At 35.5% G+C, this 27,294-nt stretch overlaps 1 protein-coding gene across 3 annotated transcripts; it reads left to right on the top strand.

Annotated features, from left to right (window-relative positions):
• On the top strand, positions 1–26,237 carry PCF11 (PCF11 cleavage and polyadenylation factor subunit). 3 transcript variants are annotated; one of them, XM_081275073.1, is made up of 16 exons: positions 1–698; positions 4,400–4,525; positions 6,323–6,511; positions 6,822–7,016; positions 8,020–9,137; positions 9,533–9,713; positions 9,817–10,300; positions 10,855–12,413; positions 14,262–14,361; positions 17,583–17,702; positions 18,619–18,724; positions 21,912–22,095; positions 22,662–22,817; positions 23,243–23,335; positions 23,876–23,911; positions 24,360–25,107. In XM_081275073.1, exons 1-16 carry the CDS (start codon positions 507–509, stop codon positions 24,381–24,383), a joined length of 4,863 nt encoding a protein of 1,620 aa, XP_081131199.1. In that variant the 5' UTR covers positions 1–506; the 3' UTR covers positions 24,384–25,107. The 3 variants fall into 3 exon arrangements, with proteins under 3 accessions (XP_081131199.1, XP_081131198.1, XP_081131200.1); XM_081275072.1 differs by lacking the exon at positions 24,360–25,107 and adding an exon at positions 25,114–26,237 and having other exon boundaries at positions 50–698; XM_081275074.1 differs by lacking the exon at positions 24,360–25,107 and adding an exon at positions 25,114–26,236 and having other exon boundaries at positions 56–698; positions 9,817–9,907.
• The last annotated feature ends 1,057 nt before the right edge of the window (positions 26,238–27,294 follow it).

Raw genomic sequence — 27,294 nt, 5'->3', positions numbered from 1 at the left:
GCGGTCTTTTCCATCGCACCTCTGAGCAGTAGGTGTTGCGAAAGCCCCGACCGGAGCCGGAGAAGAAGGCGGTGCCAGAACGTCCTGCGGAAGGGACGGGGGCGGGGCTTGTGACGTTTCCGGGAGAGCCAATCACTTTTGCTTTTATCAACGGCCCCGCCCTTTTACCGCACATTTCCCCTCCCCTAGTTCATTTCGCACGACGCAGCGGTTGGGAACAGAGACATTTTCGGAGCTGGAGCCGCCACTGCCGCCGCCATTTTGTGTCTGTGGAGAAAGAAGCTTCTGTGGCGGCTGGAAGTGGACGGAGATCACCCGTGAGACGGCGGCGTTTCATACCCGAGGTTTCCCCTGTGTCGTCCCCCAACCCCCCTCCGCGGTCAGCATGTGTTGAAGCCGGAGCCGCGAGAGACCCGGGGAGAGGAAGAGGAGTCGGAAGGGAGGCGGGGTATCGAGAGCGGCTTCAGCTTCAGCTGCGGCGGACCTCGGAGGGGGGCCGCGGCGCAATGTCAGAGCAGACGCCGGCCGAGGCCGGTGCTGCGGGGGCCCGGGAGGACGCCTGTCGGGATTATCAGTCATCGCTCGAAGACCTGACCTTCAATAGCAAACCGCACATCAATATGCTGACCATTCTAGCCGAGGAGAACCTGCCCTTCGCCAAGGAGATCGTCTCTCTCATCGAGGCCCAAACCGCCAAGGTTTTTATACACCCCGCAGCCTCCTATTCTTCTAATACTCCCTGATTTTAGTGTCAGCCTCATCCCAGGTCTCGCTTCCATCCAAAGGGGGACGGTGTTCCTCCTCTCCAACCCCCCCCCCCCCCAACTCAGGCTCGGTCCTTGGCCCAGGCTTCGAGCGTGGGCCTCTGGAGGGGAGGGAGTGGGGAGGGTAAGGGTGGAGCCCCGTTTCCGCTTACCAGCTCCCGTTTAGGCCACCGCATTGTATACCCCGACACGCACACGCTGTGAATAGAGCCCTTTCGGGTGGGGGAGACTTTAAAGGCAGTTTGTGGTTTGGGGAACTAAGAGTTAAAGCAAATGATTCTAAGCCCCTGGGAAGGTGGGGAGTGGCTCTCCCGTTTTCCCCCAGTACCCTTTTGGGTAATTGTGCTCTGTGGGTTGGAAGGAGGTGAAGGGGGACCTGGGAGCGAGCTGTTGGTGGGTGGGTATAGGGCATTGGCCCCGAGTGGAGCAGCGGCCTGTTAGGAGCCCAACATGGCGCCTGAAAAGCACATGATGCGAAAGGGAAGAGAGGAGAATCCATTCCCTGCCAGCCAGGCAGCTGCTCACACCCGTCAGCCCCATTTTGGGGTGGGGGCGGCTAGATCAAACTTTTATTCTCTTATCGGAGGGTCTAATTTACCCCCAAATATGGGAAATTGGGCTGAGGGTGGGGTTTGGGTGGAGGGGGGGAGAGATCTTATCCAACCTGTAGGTGGAGAACTGGCCCAGTGGGTACAGGCACTTGTAGTTTTTCTGAAAAGTTCAGTCCCTCCTCCTCTTCCTTTTCTCTTTTTTTCCTCCCTTCACTGATAATGAAGGCGTGCTTTTCTTTACCCCTTGACAGAAGTGGTCCTCTGCCACCTTATATTTCCCTGTAGTCTTCCTCTTCTGTGGATTCATGTGGGAGCGATATGTCATTTAAGTTACTGTTAAACTTAGTTAATTATGAGTTTTAATAGCTTCCCAGTACTACTTTTTAAGTTATTTTTCAAGCTTGTATCTACGGTTTAGTTTTTTCTAGTTGTTAGTGTTTGCAATGATCCAGGATGAGCCTCCTTTTAGCAGAGTGAACCCCTTTTAAAAGGCCACTTTAACAACAACCACCAATATATTGTTTAGAGACGGTTTCTGTCTAGTGTAAAACTGAGTGGTCTGACTAATAAATGGTTTTGAAATGTGTGACTGGTATTATAAAATTTGTGAATAAAACATATAAAATATGTATTTGTCTTTTTTATTTACCTTTGTAAGGTGTAGAATTTGTTTCCAAGACTTATTTTTATCTATGTGGTTGTGTGTTTTAAACAAAAGTCTTTAAGTGACTTGGGTTCATTCTTCTTTAGGTTCCATCCACTCTTTTGGGTAAATCTGTTCACAAGATACACGGTTTCAGGCGGTCCTTTCATAACCTTAATTTGAAGTGGGAAAAAAGCAAGTTTTTTTTTTTTTTTTTTTTTTTTTTTACTTTTTAAGGACTCAACAAGTTTATTCTGTTCACTTTGACAGTGAAAATACAAGTTTTCATTCACCTTTTCTGTGAATGTCAGACAGCTATTGTTCTTTTTTTTTTTTAAATGTGAGATTTAGAGGGAAAACTTCGTTCCTATATTCAACATCCTTTTTATTGATACCACGAACATTTTGGACATAAAAAGTTAGTTTTTGCCCTTTTGAAGGCTTAAACTTATGACTTTAAAAAAAGCACTACTCATTTTTCAGAAAATACAATTTTTTAAAGCTAATGACCTCTTATTTGGGGCATTAATATTTCACAGCACCTAATATTTAGCAGCTTAGGCTGTCACTCAAAAGAACAGTTTCCTTGCTGTTTTTAATGGATCCAGAAGAACTTCGAGAACTGAAAACTAAATGCTGAATGTAGTGACCACATAAAACTTGTATTAGTGTATTCGCTACACAGAGAGGTGAAATTAGATGGACTGTTTGCTGGTAAAAAGCTGAATTTTTTTGGGCACACATTTCCTGGTTATTTTTGTAAAGCCAGACCAAGGAAAAGACGCCAAAGTCACTTTGGGGAAACTATCTTAATATGGGTTGGGGTTGAGGGTGGTGGGAGGGTTTTGTCATTTGGTAGCAAACTGGCTTGGTTTTGTGTTTCTGGAGGTGAATGTTTGTGTCCTTATTCTTTAGTATCAGCATTACTGAACTTAAGGATTCACACCTAATTTGACTCCCCCAAAGGTAGCAGTAGTGAAAAAGAATATTACATATAAGGACTTCACTTGTACAATAAAAAATTGGCTTACTGAACAGATTTTGGTGTGAAAGAGAACCTATTTATCTTCATAAGTACAATAATGACTTAAATGGTGTAAAACAAGACATGGTAAGGTAAAGACACAGCAATAAAGCATTTGACGTGTCAGTACTTGTTTGCCCACATGCAGTGGCCTTGTGAACCCTTTTATTAGATAGCACCTTAAAAGAGATTTGTCATACAAGTTACTCAAAGGTTTCTTTAGCCAACTTTGGGTTGTAAAGGTGTTATCAGAAGCAAGAGCATTTCCACACACTTGTATGGGCAATTGGTTTTGTGAAAAGTATGATAGCATTGTGTACTACAGAACTGCCCTAGCTACAGGTAGCTATGGGTAAGTGGTGTTGAGTGTTAAGATTCCTATACACAGGGGGTGGGTAAATGGGGATAACCTAAGTTTTGTCTTTGGATTTTAAAATCATGGATGCTCCTGTGGAGTCAGAGTTTAACACTTAGTTTATATGGTATGTCTTAATGCTCCTCAACAAGTCTGTGAACCTGCTGATGCTTTCTGGAAGCTTGCTGTGCCTTCTAAAAGCCAGTGGTGGGTAGGCGTTGCAGTTGAACTCTTGGGCAACATTACATTGGAAAGGGCTACCTTTATCAGCATCACCACACTGGCTCTGCACAAATTTAGAGCCCCTGGTTTGTGCATGTCAGAGGAAAAAATATTTCGACGTCGAGTTCATGCTGTGAAGAAAATCTTCAGGACAAATCCAGGTTTCCAGAGTCAAGTTCAACCTGATTTACATGACTCAGCGGCTGCTCCATCCAGTTTTTCTTGTATCAGTAACAAAATTGCAACTTCCTGCATGTTCATGTGCAAGTTTAAGTGACTTGCCATTAACTTCATGTGTGAAGTGTATTTAGTTTCTTTGTTCATTTGGATTATAGATAAGTAATCCTAATGATTTTACAGGTAACAAAAACTGCATAGACTTTAACATATAAAATATGCCTATGAAATTAGAGTTTCTACCAGAGGACTTTGTTAAATCTAGGCACACCATTATAAGTTAATACGGGTCCCAAAGCTGACACTTAAATTACAGAAAATAATTTTCCCCCTTTTTACTTCTCCCCCTTTAATTGTCACTTAAAACAGTCTTTTTTTTGCCACATGTACCTGAAATTCCATTGAGTGTTAAATGAGTACTAGAGATGTTTTTTTTTTTTCTTCCTGATAATTCTGAGCTTTTGTATGCCCAATTAAAGACCATTGTAAGAGATGAGAGTTGATTGAACACCTTAATTTCAAAAAGGTTAATATATCCATTCAAAAGTGTTTAGTGCCAACAAAAATAGAGGTCTGTATTTTAGGTTTAAAACTCACTTTTAAAAGTATTATTTGGTGACAATTCATTATACTAAACTTCTCAGTTTCTTTTTATTACCTCAGGCTCCTTCCTCAGAGAAGCTTCCTGTTATGTACCTTATGGATTCTATCGTGAAAAACGTTGGAAGAGAGTATCTCACTGCCTTTACTAAAAATCTAGTTGCAACATTTATTTGTGTGTTTGAAAAGGTATATATGCATTTAGAAACGTTTGCTTTTTTTGAAAAAAAAAAAAATGTGTTCCTGATTAAATAAATACCTGGCTTGTGTTGGGTTTTCTTGGGTGGTAAAATGTTTTATTGGACATTGATTTTCAAGTACTGTTTTAAAGTGGCTAAAACTGATGTTTTATGTTAGATCTTTAAAACAGATCTTACAGTTTTATACTATCCAAGAATAGTGTTTTTATTCACCTTTAGAAATAGCCTTTTTAGAGAAATTGAGCATTGTTCCATTTGAAGATCCGTTTCATCACTACAGGAAAAAAGATTAAAACTGTCAATTCGAATTTCATTGTTTAAATTTCTAGTGTTAGAGGAGAAAAAGCACAATCTTCTACTGTCTCAATCTGTGATTGATTGGTGAAACCTCTGATATATTTGTTTTTCCTAGGAATGTTTCTTCTTTTGTTACTTTGTTCAAGTATTTTGTGAATGTTGTAGGTATGTGTGAATGGTGGACAAGTTAATTACTCTAGGTTATTTTGGAAATATCCACCTCCTTAGTGTGTAGAATTAGAAGAAAGGCTTGCTAGTTTCTATAGCTAAAGATTGTAAATTTCTTACATAACATTGTATCTGGTTGTTTGGGTAATACAGTATTACCTTAAGGAAGATGAGGAGGTTGCCCAGTTAATTCTCTGGCTGCTAGACTTTATCTTTCACACTGAGCAAAAGGGCACTTATAAGATATTTAGGCTTAAAGATTGTTTCCTAACAAATAATTGGTGGTAGTTCTATTTTAGTAGATGCACCTGTTGTATCTGGACACGGTTGTCAGATTTGTAGAATTAGTTTTTTTTTTTTGAAAACTATTAGATATTACTTATTAGGAAATGTGTAGCTCCTACTTGAATAAATTTTTTAAGTTGTTAGAGAAGAAATGGTATATAGAGAAGTAATTTGGAAAGTAAATTAATGCTATATTTTCAGATAGCATTAAAAAGTGTGTTAATAGTCTATTTGTAGAACCTGGCTAGATACTTCTTAACTGAGGCTTTAGTCCTAAGAAGTGGCCAAATTCTGGTTTCAGTTTCAGTATATTCAAATTATTTGTGTATTTGGTAGCATATCTTTACTGAATTTAAGTGGGGTCAACTACAGTTGATGAAAATGACCTTATAGTAAATGGCGTTAACTGAAGACATGAATGCAGTTAAGGCTTTATTTCCTAAAGTTAAAAATTGTTTTCCCAAGTACTACGTTTCTCTCATGACTAGTTTTTAAAAAATTGTTAATGCCCATAGAATAAAGCTTATCAGTGTTTAAGATTTGTGAATTTAAATTCAATTAGGGTGCATTTCATACTATGAATAGTTTTTCATAGCTACCAAACATGTATTGCATTAGATTGGTTAGTGAGAGTTTTGTCTTAATTTTTAACTTTGTACGGCTATGTGAAAAATTTAAGCCATCAGGTAAACCATTTTCTAGTTGTTCTATATATTTCTCCAGAGTTAATAGGAATATTATTCTTAACCCTAAAATGTGAAGACTTTTGTACTTCCAGAAATATAAAAATGTATCTAATTTGCTTGCATGAAGGCTAGGTAATGATGACTTGATTTTTCTAATTATTTTTAAAGGATAAATTTATTAACTACATTTGCAAACCAAATGTACCTTTAATAAATTACTGTTCTATATATTTACAAAAGGACAGTATAGTTATGTATGTGAAGCAAAACAGACTTATGTAGCTTTCTACTTAATATATGAAATATTCTATAGTAACTTAACAAGCCATAGAATTGTTCTGTTGTTCTAGGTGGATGAAAATACTAGAAAAAGTTTATTTAAGTTACGTTCCACATGGGATGAAATATTCCCTTTGAAGAAACTTTATGCCCTGGATGTCAGAGTCAATTCATTAGATCCTGCTTGGCCTATTAAACCTCTACCCCCTAATGTGAATACATCTAGCATCCATGTGAATCCCAAATTTTTAAATAAATCGGTAAGTTTTAGTGTGAATGGTATATACTAATACTTTTAACTACTAAATATTAAAACTTTCCAGAAAGCAAAAATATAATATTTTGTGCTAAATCAGTTTGAAAAGTAATAGTATATAATTAAAATTTTATTTAAAAAAATGCATTCACCTATTTAGTTACTATGTAACTAAAAAGCTTTCTGTGTGCTTTTAAACATGATTGACTTCATGATTATGGTAGTATTAAGAATTAAACTGGTAGTTTTTAGTCAATCCTTAGCTTCCTTTTTAGATATGATATGTTTTCTTAACAAAGTATTTTTTCTTTTAGCCTGAGGAGCCTTCAACACCTGGCACAGTGGTCAGTTCTCCCAGCATCTCTACTCCTCCGATTGTTCCTGATATACAAAAGAATCTTACTCAAGAACAACTAATAAGGCAGCAATTACTGGCAAAGCAAAAACAGTTGTTAGAACTTCAGCAGAAAAAGCTGGAGCTTGAGTTAGAGCAAGCTAAGGCACAACTGGTAAGTACAGAAGATTTGGCATTTTAAGTAATTTAAACCTGCCATCCAAAAGGGAAATAATTTTTATTTGAATTGTATCAGCATGTTATTTTATTGATATTGTATTTTCCCACTTAGTTTGCAAATTATGGTGTATTTACTAGACCAAATTTTTATTGGAAAACACATTTATAAGCTGTATTTTATTCTCCAAATTGTTTTATCTTAGATTGCTGTCTTATAAGGTAGCACTTTAGTTTTTTTAACCATTAAATAAATATGGGTATAGTATTTGCAGTCTCAAGATTGTAGGTGTACTAAGGTGAATGTTTTTGCATAGTTTTGCATAGAGTTTCATTGAAATAATTAGGCTTCAAAAAGCCTACAAAAGAAAGGCTATCAAAATTTAAAGAGAAGAATGTATTTTCATGCACGAATGACCTTATACTAAGCTATTTTACTTATTTGAGAATCAAGAGGTATAGGAAGACAGAATTTTGCAAGATCATTAATAGTGCTGTTCTGGGAGAAACTAAATTTCATGACAGAATATAATGACTGACAAAGAATTTAATTTAGTAGTTTCTTAGGCATAATCTATTTTAGAATCCTGAGTAGTTAGGAAGAGGGAGTTTTTTTTTTTTTTTTTTTTAAAGAGAGAGAATTTTTTTTAATATTTATTTTTTAGTTTTCGGCAGACACAACATCTTTGTTTGTATGTGGTGCTGAGGATCCAACCTCCAAAGGGAGGTTTTTTTAAAACATTTTTAAAATTTTTTTGGCAAAGATGATGATGTCTCCTTATCTAGGTATTATAAAGCCATAAAAGAAAGGACTCATGAGAGGTAGTGAATCACCTATATATATGGGCTTTCTTTTCATTATATATACACTAGAAATGCCTAATATAAATATGGCATCAAGTAAATAAGTTTATGGAATATAAGAATTCTTCATAATGTCAGGAAATTGAAATAATGTGTGTGTTTATAGTATAAACATGAACATTTATTTTGTATTTCAGGCAGTTTCTCTTAGTGTTCAGCAGGAGACATCCAACTTAGGTCCTGGATCAGCACCATCCAAGTTACATGTTTCACAGATTCCCCCTATGGCAGTTAAAGCCCCCCATCAGATTCCTGTGCAACCTGAGAAAAACCGTCCGTGTCCATCCTTACAAATTCAGGATTTGAAAGGAACAAACCGGGATCCTCGTCTTAACAGGATGAGCCAACATTCTTCTCATGGAAAAGATCAGAGTCACAGGAAGGAATTCCTAATGAACACATTGAACCAGTCTGATATTAAGACAAGTAAAACTGTACCCTCTGAAAAACTAAATTCATCCAAACAAGAAAAAAGTAAATCAGGTGAAAAAATAACCAAGAAAGAACTTGACCAATTAGATTCTAAATCTAAATCTAAATCTAAATCACCATCACCTCTGAAAAACAAATTATCTCACACGAAAGACTTGAAAAATCAAGAATCTGAAAGTGTGAGATTGTCAGATATGAACAAGAGAGATCCAAGATTAAAAAAACATCTTCAAGATAAGACTGATGGCAAAGATGATGATGTGAAAGAGAAGAGAAAAACAGTAGAAAAAAAGGATAAAGATGAGCACATGAAATCATCTGAACACAGACTGATTGGAAGTAGAAATAAAATCATAAATGGCATTGTACAGAAACAGGATACAATAACAGAAGAATTGGAAAAACAGGGGATAAAACCAGGGAGATCGAGTAACAGGAAGCGTTCACGATCAAGATCACCCAAGTCCCGGTCACCAATTATACATTCCCCAAAGAGAAGAGATAGGCGGTCACCCAAAAGAAGGCAGAGAAGTATGTCTCCAACTTCAACACCTAAAGCTGGTAAGATTCGTCAATCTGGAATTAAGCAGTCACATATGGAAGAATTTACACCACCTTCCAGGGAAGAAAGAAATGCTAAGAGAAGTACTAAACAGGATGTTCGAGATCCAAGGCGAATGAAAAAGACTGAAGAGGAACGACCACAAGAAACTGCAAATCAACATTCTACAAAGTCAGGCTCTGAGCCAAAGGAGAATATAGAAAATTGGCAAAGTTCTAAGTCTGCCAAAAGATGGAAATCTGGTTGGGAAGAAAATAAAAGGTATGATATTAACATTTTTGATCAAGTACAATAATATATGTATTTTAAAGATAGTATTAATGAAAAATTAGGAAATGATTATTAAATGTTAAGATTAGTGCTTTCATTTTTTTCATTTAATTGTTAACAGTGCTACAGTTTAAATACCATCAATTATTCCTATTTTACAGATAAGGAAACTGAAGTTCAGAAAGGTTTATAAATTCACCTAAGGCTACAGTCCAGGGCATGCAAGAATCAGAATTCATACCTGAGTTTTCTTGACTTGTTTTTTACTTTTCATGGTTACTTATGTATCTATTTAACTGAGTCATTTGGAAAGGATTGTTAAATATGGTCTTGAGTGCGAAAAAACAAACTAACTTGGAAGTAACACACTGCTTTTATGGTTTCAGTTTACAACAGGGTGATGAACATAGTAAATCTCCTCATCTAAGGCATAGGGAGAGCTGGTCAAGCACTAAAGGAATCTTGTCACCTCGAGCCCCAAAGCAGCAGCATCGATTAAGTGTAGATGCCAATCTTCAGATTCCTAAAGAGTTAACTCTTGCAAGCAAAAGAGAATTGCTTCAAAAGGTAGTTACTATGGTTAATCCCATGTAGTCATTATTCTGTTTTGTACTTAATAAGTACTTTTTATATTTAAATTATTTAATTTGCTCTTATCATCCCTATGCAGACGAGTGAACGTTTAGCATCTGGTGAAATTACACAGGATGAGTTCCTTGTTGTTGTGCATCAAATTCGACAGCTTTTTCAGTATCAAGAAGGTAAACATAGATGCAGTGTACGGGATAGTCCTACAGAAGAAAATAAAGGTGGATTAAAAAAGAAACCTCTCTTATCTGATGCTGAATTAACCTACTATGAACATAAAGCAAAACTGAAAAGGACACAGGTTCAGCATTCATTTCCAAGACTTGATCTCTTAGATCCTGATATTTTTGACTACCCTTTGACTGATGCCTTGTTGTCTGGAATAGAATGTGAGCCATCCAAAAGTAAACATGCAAGTAGGAATAGTGGAGCACAGTTTGACAGAAAAGAACAATTTAGTGAAAGAGCAAGACGTCTTTCTCCTATATCTGGGAGTCGTACTTATGCTGAGAATCTTTCACCCCATGAGGGCCGGAGAAGACATGACGAGCAAGTCTCTGCTAAAGGTAGAAAAAGTTAAATCAGATTATGCCTATTGAATCACACAGCAGTGAAGGGAAAATGAACAAGCTAAGTGGGGATGGATTTTATTACTGTTCAGACTACCTTTTTTTGTTTGTGTGTCTGTTTTGTTCCCTTCCCTCCAACCCCCATATGAAAAGGGAAGGGGAAGGGAGTTAGTATTTATAAGGCCAGTTGTGTATTAGGGATTTCACTAGGTTCTTTATATATGTAATTTGATTCAATACAACAACCTGATGAAATATATATTATCCCCATTTCAGATAAGAAACAATGGAGAGGTTAAATAACTTGCACTCAAAGTCAAATAATAAGTTGATAGGGTGGGGATTTTTTTTTAATCCATGTGTGTTTGAATATAGAGGGCATCCTCTTACCTGTATTGCTTGATGCTATCTTGTCTCTTCCCGCCCCTCTAATATAGTGAGATAGATCTTATGTCTTTGGATAAACATTTACATGAATATAAAAAGAAGACTTTTAAGGTAATTTAATATAAACTCAAATTTAGTGAAAATTCTTTTTTTTTTTTTTAAAGGTGTTCGAGAAGAGCAGAGATCTCCATTCAATGATCGTTTTCCACTTAAGCGACCTAGATATGAAGATTCAGATAAACCATTTGTAGATAGCCCAGCATCAAGATTTGCTGGCCTTGATACAAATCAGCGGCTTACTGCTTTAGCTGAAGACAGACCATTATTTGATGGACCTAATAGGCCGTCAGTAACAAGAGATGGCCCAACCAAGATGATTTTTGAAGGACCTAATAAATTAAGCCCTAGAATTGATGGACCTCCTACACCAGGTTCTCTTCGGTTTGATGGGTCACCAGGACAAATGGGGGGAGGAGGCCCTTTGAGATTTGAAGGACCACAAGGTCAGTTAGGAGGTGGGTGTCCTTTGAGATTTGAAGGTCCTCCAGGACCAGTAGGGACACCTCTGAGGTTTGAGGGGCCAATTGGTCAAGCAGGAGGAGGTGGTTTTCGGTTTGAGGGTTCCCCCGGTCTAAGGTTTGAGGGATCTGCAGGTGGTTTGCGATTTGAAGGACCAGGGGGTCAGCCTGTGGGTGGTCTCAGATTTGAAGGACATCGTGGTCAACCTATGGGTGGTCTGAGGTTTGAGGGACCTCATGGTCAGCCTGTGGGTGGTCTTAGATTTGATAATCCCCGTGGTCAACCTGTAGGTGGACTTAGATTTGAGGGGGGTCATGGTCCATCAGGAGCTGCCATTAGATTTGATGGACCTCATGGTCAGCCAGGAGGTGGGATCAGATTTGAGGGGCCTTTGCTACAGCAAGGAGTTGGAATGAGGTTTGAGGGCCCCCATGGTCAGTCAGTAGCTGGTCTGAGATTTGAAGGACAACATAATCAACTTGGTGGAAACCTCAGATTTGAGGGTCCACATGGTCAACCAGGGGTTGGAATCAGGTTTGAAGGACCTTTAGTCCAGCAAGGTGGTGGAATGAGGTTTGAGGGTCCTTCGGTACCAGGAGGTGGCTTGAGAATTGAAGGGCCTCTGGGTCAAGGTGGTCCAAGATTTGAAGGTCATGCTTTAAGGTTTGATGGTCAGCCAGGTCAGCCATCACTCTTGCCAAGATTTGATGGATTGCATGGTCAGCCAGGTCCTAGATTTGAAAGAACTCCTGGTCAGCCAGGCCCACAGAGGTTTGATGGACCACCTGGACAGCAGGTTCAACCAAGATTTGATGGTATACCTCAAAGATTTGATGGTCCACAACACCAGCAAGCATCAAGGTTTGATATTCCTCTTGGTCTACAAGGCACACGATTTGACAATCATCCTTCACAAAGGCTTGAATCTTTCAATCAGACTGGTCCATATAATGATCCACCTGGTAGTGCTTTTAATGCCCCATCCCAAGGACTACAATTCCAAAGACATGAACAAATGTTTGATTCACCTCAAGGACCAAATTTTAATGGACCACATGGCCCTGGAAACCAGAGTTTCTCAACTCCCCTTAACAGAGCTTCTGGACACTATTTTGATGAAAAGAATCTTCAGAGTTCTCAGTTCGGAAACTTTGGCAATTTACCTGCACCATTGTCAGTAGGAAATATTCAGGCATCTCAACAGGTGAGTCTGTTGTTACTCTAAAATTATGTGGTGTGTAGATAAGTCAACTATTTTTAATATTTCTAGGGTTTGTGGAAGTCCTTCAGGACATAGTTTATTGTGTAGAGTGAAATGAAGTTCTTAATTTACTTCATTTACACTAGGGATGAGTGTCTTCCAGGGATATTTGCAACTTATATCCAAAACTGGTGTTAGCTCTTTCTTCCTGCTCCAGGGAAATGTCTGTCTTTCTCCTTTTCCGTTTTCATCCTTTTCTCTCTGCTTTTATACACACATGCTGTTTTTTGTTGATTTCTGTTTTGTTTTTTGCCTCAAAGCTTTGCAGTATTATGTTTTATAGACCTCTGTTACATTGAACAACTGTTGAACCATGTTATGCTATAAAGTAACTATAGAGCTGATTTCTTAGACTTTTTTGGCCAAGAACTTCCTTAAATAAGAAAATGAAATTGTCCGAATTTTTACAGTGTATACAATCTCTTCTTCATTTTCTCTTCCTGTGTTCACCGTCTTTCCATTCACTCTAGTCAGATAACAATTGCTTGATATTAAATAATAACACAGCAAACTTGCTATCTGTTTTTCAGATATACTCTAGTTACCTAAATATATAGTCATTCATTAATGCTCATTCATATTTATTCTGCATACATTTAAAAATGCATACTGAAATAATTTTAAAGCAATATGTTTATAATTTGTGATGAATTCAATTGAAAATTTAATGACTGTTCCTTGCTTGCTGAAGTTCTCCTGGACTAAATTTACTTTATACTGGGTGCTGACACTTTACTAGGACAAATTCATTTCATAGTAGTAAGACTATTTAGAAGAAAATGAAAAATAAGAAAAATCTTAAAAGCACATTATGAACTTATTGATAGAAAGTAGTCTCCTGGGGGCTGAGGATGTGGCTCAAGCGGTAGCGCGCTCGCCTGGCATGCGTGCGGCCCGGGTTCGATCCTCAGCACCACATACCAACAAAGATGTTGTGTCCGCCGAGAACTAAAAAATAAATATTAAAAATTCTCTCTCTCCTCTCTCACTCTCTCTTTAAAAAAAAAAAAGTAGTCTCCTGTTTATATATCCAGTTATTTGGAATCTATTCTTATATGTTCTTAAAGAAATGGTAGTGTTATTGACAGATACTCTAAAATGGGACTTAATTTAGTTTTGTTTCTATGTTATATAGAATTGGTGGTTTTTTATTATCTCTACAACACTGAAAATTCACGTGGATACTGACAAGGCTTATAAATGGGTATTTATTTTATGTAGTAGCAAGAAGTTGAAGTCCTGCCTCCCTATGATCTACAAACCTAGTATGCAAGTACAATACTTGTTTCAAAACAGGTCTCATTTTTAATTTTTTGTGATGCTGGGGATTAAACCCAGTGCCTTGCATATGGTAGGCAAGCAGTCAACCTCTGAGCCATAATCCCATCCCTGACTAACATTCCCTTTGACATCTTTTATGATCTGCTTTCTACTCCAGTTATAAACCTTATTCCAAAATGATGACCATGAAGGATAATAACCTGGAGTTCAGATTGGTAATTAAAGGCAGGCTTTGGACTGTGGAAAGAAGTCAAGGGTTTGGAGTTTTGGCCTCAGCTTTGCTAAGTAGCCCCATGACTGTATACAAGTTTTATTGTTGTATGCCAGTTCTTCTATTTGTAAATAAGGGAAACCTTCCCCAAGGTAAAGTGACTTGTGTAAGGGCACAGGGCTAGTTGATATCTAATATTTGTATGGTATCTTAAACTTTTCAAGGAAGTTTCAACTTATTCTCAGTTCCTTATAACTGTGAGAGATGTAAGGGAAGATACTGTTTCTTTTATCTTAAAGGTTATGACTGGTGTTGCTCAGCCAGTAGCATTTGGCCAAGGACAACAATTTTTACCAGTTCATCCACAAAATCCTGGAGCATTTGTTCAGAATCCTTCAGGTAGGTACTTTCTGAACTCTGTTTTTTTTAAAAGACAATTGTTGTTTTGTTAAATGGCTAATTTTGTCAGTTTCAGAAAATGGCATTGTTGAGAGGGCATATTAAATTTAGAGAGATTTAAATCTGGCTGAAATGTTTTTGTTCCCTTTCTGAGTTTATTAACATTGTTGATGTGTATCCATGTTGACCTTATTATTTACAGCTAGAGATGGTTAGCCTGGACTTGTAGAACAGAAAAAAGAGGGTAGAAATGTGGGATGTTTGTGTTAACATAGAGTAAAATAAATGACAAACCTCAGAAGTCTCAATTATTTGAGCTATTATATATATATTTATTTTTATTATTATTTTTGGTACTGGGAATGTGTTTAAACCATTAAGCCACACCCCCAGCCCTTTTTTATATTTTATTTAGAGACAGATTCCCTGAGTTACTTAGGATCTTGCTAAGTTGCTGAGGCTGGCTTTGAACTTGCATTCCTCCTATCTCATCTTCTTGATCTGTTGGAATTTGATATTTTGAGTTGTTTTGTGTGTATACATGGATTATGATTCAGGTGAACATTTATTAATCGAATACTGGGGATCTTTTATAAAATTGATTCATTCATATTTTTGTGGGCACTAAACTAGAAAAACTGATTTCTTAGCCAGGTCTGTTGTTACACATTTTTGTTGTTGGTGAGTCACAACTAACAATGGATAAAAAGAGTTTTTAAAATTTTTTGAATTTTAGTTTTAATATGTGGTAAATATATAAATTATGGTGACTTGTAACATAACTGCAAAGTTAATGTGTTGAGATCTAACCCAACCAAATAGTAGTGACATTTGTTTTAATTTCTAAATAATTTAAAAAAGCTATTTTCAGAAACATACTTTATCATAGTATTCATTCAGTTTACAAATTTAAGGTGTTTTCCAAAACTTAAGAAGAAAACTGGGGAAGTTGTAGCCAAGCTCTCTTTTATGCATTAGTTCTTAAATTGTGCCACTTAAATTCATTTTATTGATATGAAAGCTTTTTGATTTTTAATTTCTAGATGAACAATTAGGATTAATATATATATATATATTTGTCATCACTTTAGTGAAAAGGGAAGGAAAGGATTGGGATTAAATTTAGAAGACCAGGGTTAGAATCTCTACCCTGACACTTTATAAGTGAACAGGGTATAAGCAAATATCCTGTTTTTCATTTTTTTTTTTTTTCATCTCTGAACAGGAGATGGTAGTGTTATTTGCCTGGGATATATTTTTTAAGAGAATCAAGTGACGTAGCATATGTAAAAGTACTTTGTAACTTTTTAAGTGCTCTATTAATGTGTTTTCCTCTATAAACCAGTTTTCCTTGTTGAGTAGGGATGTCTTATTGGGTTAGTGGCATAAGATAGTATACAAAGACTGAATTTTCTTCTTTTACAAGGTTGGGCTATATGTGTGTTTTTGTATGCGTGTGCACAGAGTATAGCAGTATCACAGAGGAAATCAGATTTGATTCCCCTGGGTTGAGAGTATTGGATGAGATGTTAGGAATGTCTTTCAAGTGTGCTTATTCTTTTTTTTTTTTTAATATATATATATATATATATATTTTTTTTTTTTACCTTTATTGTACTTATTCATTTGTATGTGGTGCTGAGGATCCAACACAGGACCTCACATGTGCTTGGGAAGCACTCTATCACTGACCTCCAGCCTCAGCCCCACAAGTGTGCTTATTCTTATAAGAGATGTGAATAGTATTCAGTGAGCTATCTTCAGCTTCTCTCAAGGTTCCTTCTCTGATTTGAAAGTGAAAACAACACTTTCCTAATGGTTACTCCTTGTTCATTTATTCATTGAAACATAAACTGATCATTTGCTGATGCTGGGTATTGTGCTAGGAGGAATTTAATAAGGTTTCATCCTTCAAAGAGCTTTTTAGTGTAGTAGATTTATTGATTTTTTTTCTTAAATAATGTGTATGGTGCCAAATATTCCAGGGACTTAGAAATATTTAATTCATTGGATCCTTATAACAGCTGTAGGTAGGAACTATTATTAACAGTCAGGGGAAATTGATGCAAAGATAAGAAACTTGATCATGTCCCCAACTGAAAGTGGTATTTCTAACTTTCTGGCAAGGGGATCTGACAACATAATTTGTTCATGCTCTTAATCACTAAATGGAATGTAAATGTTAAACTAGTTGCGAAATGCTATTGTAATTGATTAACTACTGGGATTGATTTATTCATTCATGCATTCAGATATTTAATTTGAAGACATTAGCCTACTGTGTTAAATGTACAGCATTATAAAGGTTAAGGGTAGGGATTGTGTGTATTGTGGACACAAATAGAATTTCTGCTGCCTTTAAGAGGAACATTTATTGGTTCAGAACAGTTTTTTGGAGGTGTAGGCAGATGTATAATAGTGACAAACACATTTTATTTTTACATTTTTGCAGTGCTGAAACTCAGTGCCTTGAGCATGCTAAGCACTCTGCCACTGAGCTACAACCATAGCTTATTTTTATAGTTAAAGAATCACAATTTTTATCAGAATAGTGCTTAGCAAAATATGGGATCAGATTGAGTTTGAGGAGAATTTTGTTATGCTTGTCTCATTGATTTAAATTATCAAAGCTGTAATAAGCCTGACACTGTTTAGCAAAAGCCTGAACCGCTTTGCAAAATTAAGCACAGGTTATAGGGGCAGTTGTATTCTGAGCTAGATGGTCATCTCCTTGCATCAGTTCCTCTGGGGAGCAGTGGGGTCAGGAGTACTTCCACTTTGGCCTTGGGTTATTTTTCCCTCCTAGAAATCTCTGCATGAGATGTTATACTACTACACCTATACAAAACAACTTTTCTCAACGTGGTTATAATTAGATTAGAACATTAGAAAGGTTAAAAATCGGACCTACCTATGGCACTGTTTTGCATAGGAGATTGAGGCTTTCGGTTCTCTCTACACACTTTTTCTTGGTATCAATTAGATAAAAGTGGGTAGTACTGGTTTTTTAAAGATAACATGTTTAATAGTATTCTAGAATATTTTTTGTTGGTGATGATTTGTCAACTTAAATGAAAAATTAACTTGAACTTTTGAAATAATAGATCCAAGTATAATAAGATTTTTTGTTGGTAGAACATCTTGAAGAAAACTTAGAAAAATGCTTAGTAATGTAATGCATCTTTAAGTTCTTTTACTTTAAGAATCTTATTTTTTCAAAGGCGCTCTTCCTAAGGCATATCCTGATAATCATCTCAGTCAGGTGGATGTTAATGAATTATTTTCAAAACTGCTAAAAACAGGAATTCTCAAATTGTCCCAGCCTGATTCAGCTACAACACGTAAGTGTGATTTTATTCTTTATGTACTAAGCTTCATTTAGTTACAGAGATGTGTTATTTGATATAATAATATTATAAATGTCCTTATAGTTGAATTCTCAAGCATACCTTGTATTTATTTTAAATTAGCAATTTTATTTCAGAATTTCTTTTCATTCTGTTGACTTTACAAATCTCATTTTATTTTTCATTATATTGGGGTTTGAACCCAGGGTTGCTCTACCACTGAGTATTTTTTTTTTAAATATCTTTATTTTACTTATTTATTGTTATGTGGTGCTGAGGATTAAACCCAAGACTTTGCACATGCTAGGCAAGCACTCTATCGCTGAGCCACAATCCCAGCCCCACTGAGTGATATTTTTAAAAATTAGTTTGACACAGCGTCACACTATTTCCCAGACTGGCCTCAAATTTGCAATCCTTTTGCCCAGCTTCCCAAGTAGCTGGGATTATAGCTGGGATTACAGTGTGCCACTGTACTCATCACTACTTTTTTTTTAAATCAGATACAATTGGTTTATTATGACATTTAAAAAAATTGTCTAAGATTGAAAGGTTACTATATGGTAGACATTTATTTTAGTTAACATTCCTGCAGATGTCATATATAGTTTTAAATTAGTTATTCTCCATCAGTGTTGAAAGTAAATTGATTTAGAATTTGAATATAAATTGAATATTTATGAAATAGAATTTTAAGAATTGAAAGTATACTAAGTTCTTGGCCAAATTTTTGAATATAAATTGAATATTGATGAAATAGAATTTCAAGAAGGTGTACTAAGTTCCTTGGCCAGATCAAAGCACTGAATAGTTGGGTTTCACTGTATGCTTATGACATTATAATGTTCCTCTGTGAAGAACGTATATGAGTAAATGATATTCAGAAATTTGTATCTTTTCTCAATTGAAGAAGTAAACGAAGTTGCTGCTCAGCCTCCCCCTGAAGAAGAAGAAGATCAAAATGAAGATCAAGATGTTCCAGATCTCACTAATTTTACAATTGAAGAATTGAAACAGTACGTAATCTAATTTTCCTTAAAAGAGACAATGACTTTAATTACAGTATATGTTATTTCATTATTACTATATTGTTTTCATTTTATTCCATTTTACTGTTCTAAATTTTAGAAAGCTCCCTCACATCCACCTGTTTTTTGGAGTATGGTAAACTATATAATGTAATCTTATCTTTAGGAAGCCTGTTTTTAAATCCCCTTTAAAAAAGTCTGTGCTGTGTAGGTATTTAGGTCAAAAGGCCACCACAACATTTCCATTTTTTAAATGGATGGTGTAGAAAATATAAATAACAGGTATTAATAATTCATGTTTTCCTTTTTTTATTGGTACTAGGTATTGAACTTAGGGGTGCTTAACCCACTGAGTCATATCCCTACCCCCGCCTTTTTTTCTTTAAGTATTTTTTAGTTGTACTTAGACACTATACCTTTATTTTATTTATTTTTATGTGGTGCTGAGGATCGAACCCAGGGCCTCACATGTGCTAGGTGAGTGCTCTACCGCTGAGCCACAACCCCAGCCTGCCTTTTTTCTTTTTCTTTTTTTTTTTTTTTTAAAGATAGAGTGAGAGAGAGAAAGAGAGATAGATAATTTTTTAATATTTATTTTTTAGTTTTCGGCGGACACAACATCTTTGTTTGTATGTGGTGCTGAGGATCGAACCCGGGCCGCACGCATGCCAGGCGAGCGCGCTACTGCTTGAGCCACATCCCCAGCCCTGCCTTTTTTCTTTTAAGACAGGGTCTCGCTAAGTTGTTGAGGACCTTGTTTAGTTGCAGAGGCTGGCTTTGAACTTGTAGTCCTCCTGCCTCAGCCTTCCAAGCTGTTGGGATTACAGATTTGCACCACAATGCTTGGCTCATGTTTTCCTTTTTGTCTTAATAATTTTTTCTGTATTCTTACACTATGGAATTTCAGAAAGTTAGTCTTTATAGCTCATTCTTATAAGCAATGTTATGGTCATTGTGAAAATGTAGGAAATACAGGTAGCCCTAAGTATCTTAGCAGGTTCCACAACTGTGGATTCAACCTCTTTAAGAAGATGGGTTGGTTCTGAATATGTACAAACGTTTCTCTTGTCATTATTTACTAATTAGTTTGTATAAGAACTACTTAAACATAGCATTGTGTTAAGTATCATAAGTAATCTAGACATGATTTAAAATATACAGGAGGATGTGTAGGTTATTAATACTATGCCATTTATGTAAGGGACTTGAGCATCAGTAGATTTGGGTATTCATGGGGCATCAGGGAATCAAGTCCTTGAGGATAACAAAGGAGAACTGTAAATAGGAAAATGAAACTAACTACAGTTTTCTCTCTATGGATAACCACTATTAACATTTGCTATCTTTAAAAAAATTTGTTATCTTTATTTTTAAATTTTTTTTGGTACCTGGGGATTGAACTCAAGGGCACTCAACCACTGAGCCATATCCCTAGCCCTATTTTGTATTTTATTTAGAGACAGGGTCTCACTGAGTTGCTTAATGCCTTGCTTTTGCTGAGGCTGGCTTTGAACTTGTATTCCTCCTGCCTGAAGCCTCCTGAGCCACTGGGATTACAAGTGTGCACCAGTGTGCCTGGTGATATGATATATAAAAATTTAAAGCTATTTTCTAGTAAATGAATTCATTATATTCTTTTATCAGAAAAACAGTTAACAGGTTTACCATTTTAACAATCAATATTTTGTAGTTAAAGGCTTAAAAGATGGCATCCCTTTTCCTGCTACTATTCTTCATCTAGCTCTGTCCTTTAAAGGCAACTTTTTTCACTCAAACTTTTTTTTTTAAACGCATCAAAGTTCTTATATATATATATATATATATATATATATATATATATATATATATATAAATTATTATTTTTTTTAGGTGTAGATGGACACAACACAATGCCTTCATTTTTATGTGGTGCTGAGGATCAAACCCGGGTCCCTCCTGTGCTAGGCGAGTGCTCTACCACTGAGCCACAATCCCAGCCCCTTCACTCAAACTTTTAACATATTTTTTTCTATCATTTGTATCTTGATTTCATAAAATATGCTTTTTTTCCTCCTTCCTTCCTTCCTTCCTTGGTGCAAGAGACTTAATCCAGGGGCGCTTAATCACTGAGCCACATCCTTTGCCCTTTTTATTATTTTGATACACGTTTTGCAAAGTTGCTGAGGCTGACTTTAATTTGTAATTCTCCCAAGTTGCTGGGATTATAGGTGCGCACCACCACACTTGGTTGCTTTTTGATTTATTATGTTTAGATGAACTGTGAAATTCTTAAAAGTAAAGATTTGGCTAGCTCTTACTTTTTTTTTTCTGAAGTATAAGGTCTTGTTATGTTGCCCAAGATTGCCCCAAACACTTGGGCTCAAACTATCATCTTGCAATAGTTTCTTGAGTAATTAGGACAACAAGCATGTTAGTGTACTTGGTTAGTTAGCTCTTTTATTGTCCTACTAATTCCCTCCATGTAGTTATGAAACTGTTTTTCATTAAATTGTCATTCAGTGTTAATAGTATGACTTAATTTTTCTAGAATGCATTCTAGTTTCCTGAATGCAAAGTATCCATATTCTATATTTTGCTTTCTTTTTCATTTGGAGTTAATAACTGCTCTGTTTTGTATTTTCTCTTACTTGTTCTGTGTACTTATTACTTCTCAAATAGGGAGTCTAGAATTTAAAAAATGGATTATAATAAGTTTTCTACAGATCTTATAATTTTTAGTTAGCTATCTATTGTTATATAGATGGCTATTTCACTGTTCTTTAAATCAGTGGAGCAGTTGAATTATTCAGAACTCCAAATACCTATTGGGGTGAAATCTAACTATTCTGCTGTATCTACTTTGATATTAACTCCAAACTGAGAATCAGCCAACCACTATGGTCTCATTAGCTAGCATAAGATCATTCTATTTTTAGCTAAAAGGAGGTAAGTAACTGGGGCAAGGCCATCAATAAGCTTACCTAGGCTCCATGTTCCATTATTCATCAAAGTTTAGGTAAAGTGAGCCAGTGATACTAGTAGGTAAGAGTATTGATGTCTGGATATTAACTGTTTCAGCCAGCCTTCTTGGTTTCACCCTTGTTAAAATATGGCAAACTGAAGTTATTTGTAATTGATTTTGTTCTTTTAGCCATTGAGATATGTTATTGTAAAGATTTTTTCTTTTTCAAAACAGACGTTATGACAGTGTTATAAACCGACTGTACACTGGTATTCAGTGTTACTCTTGTGGAATGAGGTTTACAACATCACAGACAGATGTATATGCAGATCACTTGGACTGGCACTATCGGCAAAATAGAACTGAGAAGGATGTTAGTAGAAAAGTCACTCATAGACGTTGGTACTACAGTTTAACGGTAAGTAATTCATATGCCTCCGAACTTTCTTTTAGGCTTCAGTTTTTGGATATTCTGAATAAACTTCAACACCTAGAATATAAGCAATTGTTTACATAAAGGTATTTTGGAGAGTATTTGCTTTTTGTTGAGTTTTGAATAGTATACAAACCTGTTCCAGGTTTAAAGTTCCAAGGTACAGTGAATGAATTATTTTTGTGAAAATTGTATATGAACTTTTTCTTGTTTAAATTAGTTGTAACTTTAGGGCTCATGGAAAATAACATTAAGATACATACACATATAATTTTGTTTGTGGTGTTAGGGATTAAACACAGGGCAGTCATGCATGCTAGGTTTTGTGCTTCATTACTGAGGTATACCGCTAGTCCTAATATTAAAATCTTGGTTGTTCATCAGTTGTTGTTACATGTTGTCCATTAGTTATGGGGCTCAGTGAGAAGATATAATATTTAAACAATATTGTAGAAAAATACACCTTTACCTTAAAGTGGCATTATATTGAAGATAAGCAGTAAAAGTTTAGGAACAAATGAAATATTCTTTTTAAATCAACTCATTTTAAGGACTGGATAGAATTTGAGGAAATAGCTGATCTGGAAGAACGTGCAAAGAGCCAGTTTTTTGAAAAGGTGCATGAAGAAGTTGTGCTCAAAACTCAGGAGGCTGCTAAAGAAAAGGAATTTCAAAGTGTACCTGCTGGACCAGCTGGAGCAGTTGAGGTCAGAGAACAATGTTTAAATTTTATCCTTCACTTCCTTTAATAATCATAAATATATCAATTTATTTATATCCTCCTAATGATTTTAATATTTCTTATAAGCTCTATCATTCTATTGTGAAATGTTAACTGTTTTTCAGAATATTTAAAACATTTTTATATGTTGGACATTGTTAAACTTTTAACAACATTCTAAGTTTCTTAAAAAATATATATTTCTTTAATGGGAGTAAATGTTCTATTATGTAAATTTATTTTTTTAAATATATTTTTTAAAATTTGTAGTTGGACACAATACCTTTATTTTATTTATTTTTATGTGGTGCTGAGGATCGAACCCAGTTCGCAATTTCTTGCTAGGCGCCAGCTCTACTGCCAAGCCATAACCCCAGCCCCTAAATTTTATTTTATATGATTCTATTTTAGAGTTGTGAAATCTGTCAAGAACAGTTTGAACAATACTGGGATGAAGAAGAGGAGGAATGGCACTTAAAAAATGCTATCAGAGTAGATGGAAAGGTAAAATTTCAGTACTTTATAAGGAATGTTAAAGTTATATTTTTTGTTGGAGTAGCTCAACACTCTGAAAGAAGATTCTTAATTGATTATTTTTGGATTTTGGTCAATAAAAAAGGCACTGACCTTTAGAGTCATAGAATGAGTTTGGAAGGATCTTAGCAATCATCTGGATGCTTATATAGCAAATGTCATAATTAGTGCAAGACTCAATACTAGGTCTTCTAAACCTACTTAGTTATCTTTCTGCCTAATCATGCTATTATGATTCTGAATTTATATTTCACTATCAAATTGTTATTGCCATGAAACCAACCCATGTTATAGTAGGTACTTAAATGTAGAAGGCAAGTTTAAAGAGAAATCAAGTTTTTCATATTCCTTTAAAATTCTGTAAGGGTAAGGATAATTTGGTTCATTAAACAATGTTCCTTTGAAAGAACATCACCTTCTGGTTTAAATTTTAAGAGAGAAATCATTTTAGAATAGTCCATTAGAAATGAATATGCATGAAATTTATTTACCATTTTCTTTTTGTTTCAGATATATCATCCATCATGTTATGAAGATTATCAAAATGTAAGTTTTTTCTGGATTCTGTATTTGTTCTTATTTACATCAATAAATTTTAATTTTCAGTTATTTTTTGCATTATAAAAAGTAGTTAATCTTACTGAGCTATTTATTTTTAAAATTTTTATTATTTTTTGGTACCAGGGATTGAACTCAGGGGCACTTAACCCTGAGGCACATCCCCAGCCCTTTTTATTTTTTGAAAATGGTTTTCGGTAAGTTGCCGAAACTGGCTTTGAACCTGTGATCTTCTTGCATTAGCCTGCTGAACTGCTGGTGGTATTACAGCTACGCCTGGTGCTGTTTAATTTTGATGTAGCAGTTAGGTTGGTCACCAAATATTGGTGTTTTATAGGATCTAACATTAGTATATCATCTGTTAAATATAATTTGAAATTATGAAATATTTTTATTAATCCTTGTAATTTACTTGAATCTTGATGTCTTTTACTAGCCCCAAGGAAATGTGGAAATCTAAAGAGAAGGATCATGATGCAAATAGCATTCATGACTATGGGAAGCATTTACTTTTTTTTATATACTCCATTTAGCCATCTTATATTAAATGATCAAATCTTAAAAAATTGACACCAGTCTGGTAGTCTTAAGTTTAAATTGTTATATTTGTGGCTTGACCATTTTTGTAACCAAATGATGGTATACATTGTCAAATTTGTTTAAATCACCATAATATTAAGTTTCCTAGGATTTTTGAAGGTGTGTGAGAGATCCTCAATTGCCAAGTGTCATAGTATATGCCTATATTCCCAGCTCCTTTGAAGGCTGAAGTAGGAGGATTGAGATTTCAAGGCCAGCCTGGTCAATTTAGCAAGACCCCCTGTCTCAACAACAACAAAAATCCCCCATATCCTCAAGTGTTTATAGTCACAAAAATCCCAGAGTATTTGTATAAGAGACTACCATCTTTGTAAGGGTTAAAGACAAAAGCATGTCTAATCAACTTCTCTTGGCTGTATATTTGATAACAGATCAGCTGTTACTGGACAGCTCATTGCTAAATATGTATTGAATATTCAGTGTTTTTAGTATTTGGCTGCCTTTGCATGTCTTGTGGGGAAGGGGGGAGGTATTTTAGTTGCTTTTTGTTATGTGTGTTCCTTTGCCCATACACAGGTCTTATAAAACTGTTACTTAACGTGATAATTTTGAACTTTCATCAGTACTTATAGGGCTTTTTCATTTTGTAGACATCTTCATTTGATTGTACACCGTCTCCCAGCAAGACACCAGTTGAAAACCCTTTGAACATTATGTTGAACATTGTAAAAAATGAATTGCAAGAACCTTGTGAAAGTCCCAAAGTTAAGGAAGAGCGAATTGATACTCCACCAGCTTGTACAGAGGAGAGCATAGCAACACCTACTGAAATTAAAACAGAAAATGATACAGTCGAGTCAGTTTAAATAAAATGAGAAAGGTATGGTTTTCTTTTTTAAAAAAAAGCTGCTGTTGGATCTAGAAGGTGAAGAATTTTTTATGTATATATAGACATATATCTATATAAATTGTCTAGCTGAGGCAGGGCCTTCAGCTATAACTTGGTTAATAAATACATTTTAGTATTTGCATTTCCTACTGCCTGCACAGTTTCAGGTGCTTGTTGTGTGAAAGTTCTGTAGATGTGTGCAAATTTAACAAAATGAAATTGTATGTGTAAAAATGTACGATTTTCACTTGTGAAACTGTAAATTATAAATAAAAATATTTTTGCTATCCATGGAGTGTAATATTTATGCACACCATCAAATAAAGACAGTGTTTCTGTACTTTTTATTGGGTAAAAATGGAAATGAACAGCAACCTCAGCATAAAGATTTTTTTTCCTAATAGCTTCCCATGATTATAGCAGCAAAGTCTGAAGTTAATTTTATCTTTCAAAAGGGGATTGAGAGCACCGTAGGACTTTTCTCAAATAGAAAAGCCAGATTTGAAAAAATTTTAAAAACAATAGGACATATTTGCCTACATATATATAGGTATGTATCTCCCAACTATAGAAAACCACCCAGATGTCCATTTTTGGAAAGTATCCAATGACACGACTTTTATTCTTGGACATTGATGCCATCAAGAAATTAACAAATATATTTAAGTACTAAACATGATTTTTTTAAAGATATTTTTCAAATTGTCAAATGATTTAATGCAGATGAACATATTTCTATTTTAAGTTACAGGGGAATCTGTAAGAATGCTCATTTGCAATATGGTTAACCTTTTTCCTTTGTTGGTTTTGATTGAATTAGATGGATACCATGAGATGTTAATATTCATACATGTAATAAATAGAATGATGAAGAAATTTCTGGTTTGTATTTCTTTATTTCTTGAGTGAGTTTTTGGAATGTGCTTGCTTTTTTCTTATGTCTTTTTCATCACTTGTTTTTTAAAAACATATGCGTGGTACCTGCTATGAGCCAGGTACTCTGAGACATGAGATGAATACCTTCTGCCATTTATTCGGAGGAGATAGGTATAAAACACTGAAAGTTATTTGTTTATTGAGGTCTTACTATGTGGTAGGCACTGGCAGACTTTCTACAAGTATTTTCTTTGATACTTAAAACTATGCCACATGATACATGATATTTCCATTTTATAGATAAAATTCAGCTACTCCAGATGTTATACAAAATTTGAACCTGCCTTTGTCTTATTCCAGTACTAATGCAATAAAAATAAAAAACACAAGATAAATGCTAAGATAGAAGTAGGCATACCAAATCACCTGGTGGTGGGTTAAAGACTTACTTTACAAAGATGGTAATATGTGAGCTTCAAGGATAACTGCAAGTGAAAGCCACATGGATAGGAAGGATATCTTTTGGAAAATTAATAGCAGATGTAAAGGATTCAAATGGGTCATGTGTTCTAAAAAATTGATTTTCATGACTACAACCTGGTAATTTTCAAATAGATGATGAACTTTCTTGGACATGCAGCCATTATACAATCTTATGCTGCACAGAAATCCAGTAAGAAAACCAAGTATTCACTGGAGTTATGAATTAAATGAATTTCAGTATACATGAATGCTGCAATGGAAGAATTTTGGGGGTCTGTGAATTAAAAAATGTAGGCTGAATTTTCTGTTATACATTTTTCTGGAGACACTGCATTGGTTTAATCAAACACTTACAGGAATGGAGTGTTCAAAAGGAAGGTGACATTCAAACCTATCAGCATACCAAGTGTATCCATAAGAGAGAAGAGGGCCAAGGACAATTCCTTGGGAAATAAAAGCTGGCAGCTGGGAAGATAAGGGAAAAAAAGTGCTAAAGAAAGAAGGCAAATATTCATGTCAGCAGCTCAACTCACAATAGACAAGCTATGGAACAATGTAGGTGTCCCTCAACAGATGAATGGGT

This window comes from Spermophilus citellus, assembly GCF_964194105.1.
Source record: "Spermophilus citellus genome assembly, chromosome: 2".
Lineage (NCBI taxonomy): Eukaryota > Metazoa > Chordata > Mammalia > Rodentia > Sciuridae > Spermophilus > Spermophilus citellus.
Note: the sequence above shows the minus strand (reverse complement) of the source record. Positions and strands in the feature narration are given on the sequence as shown.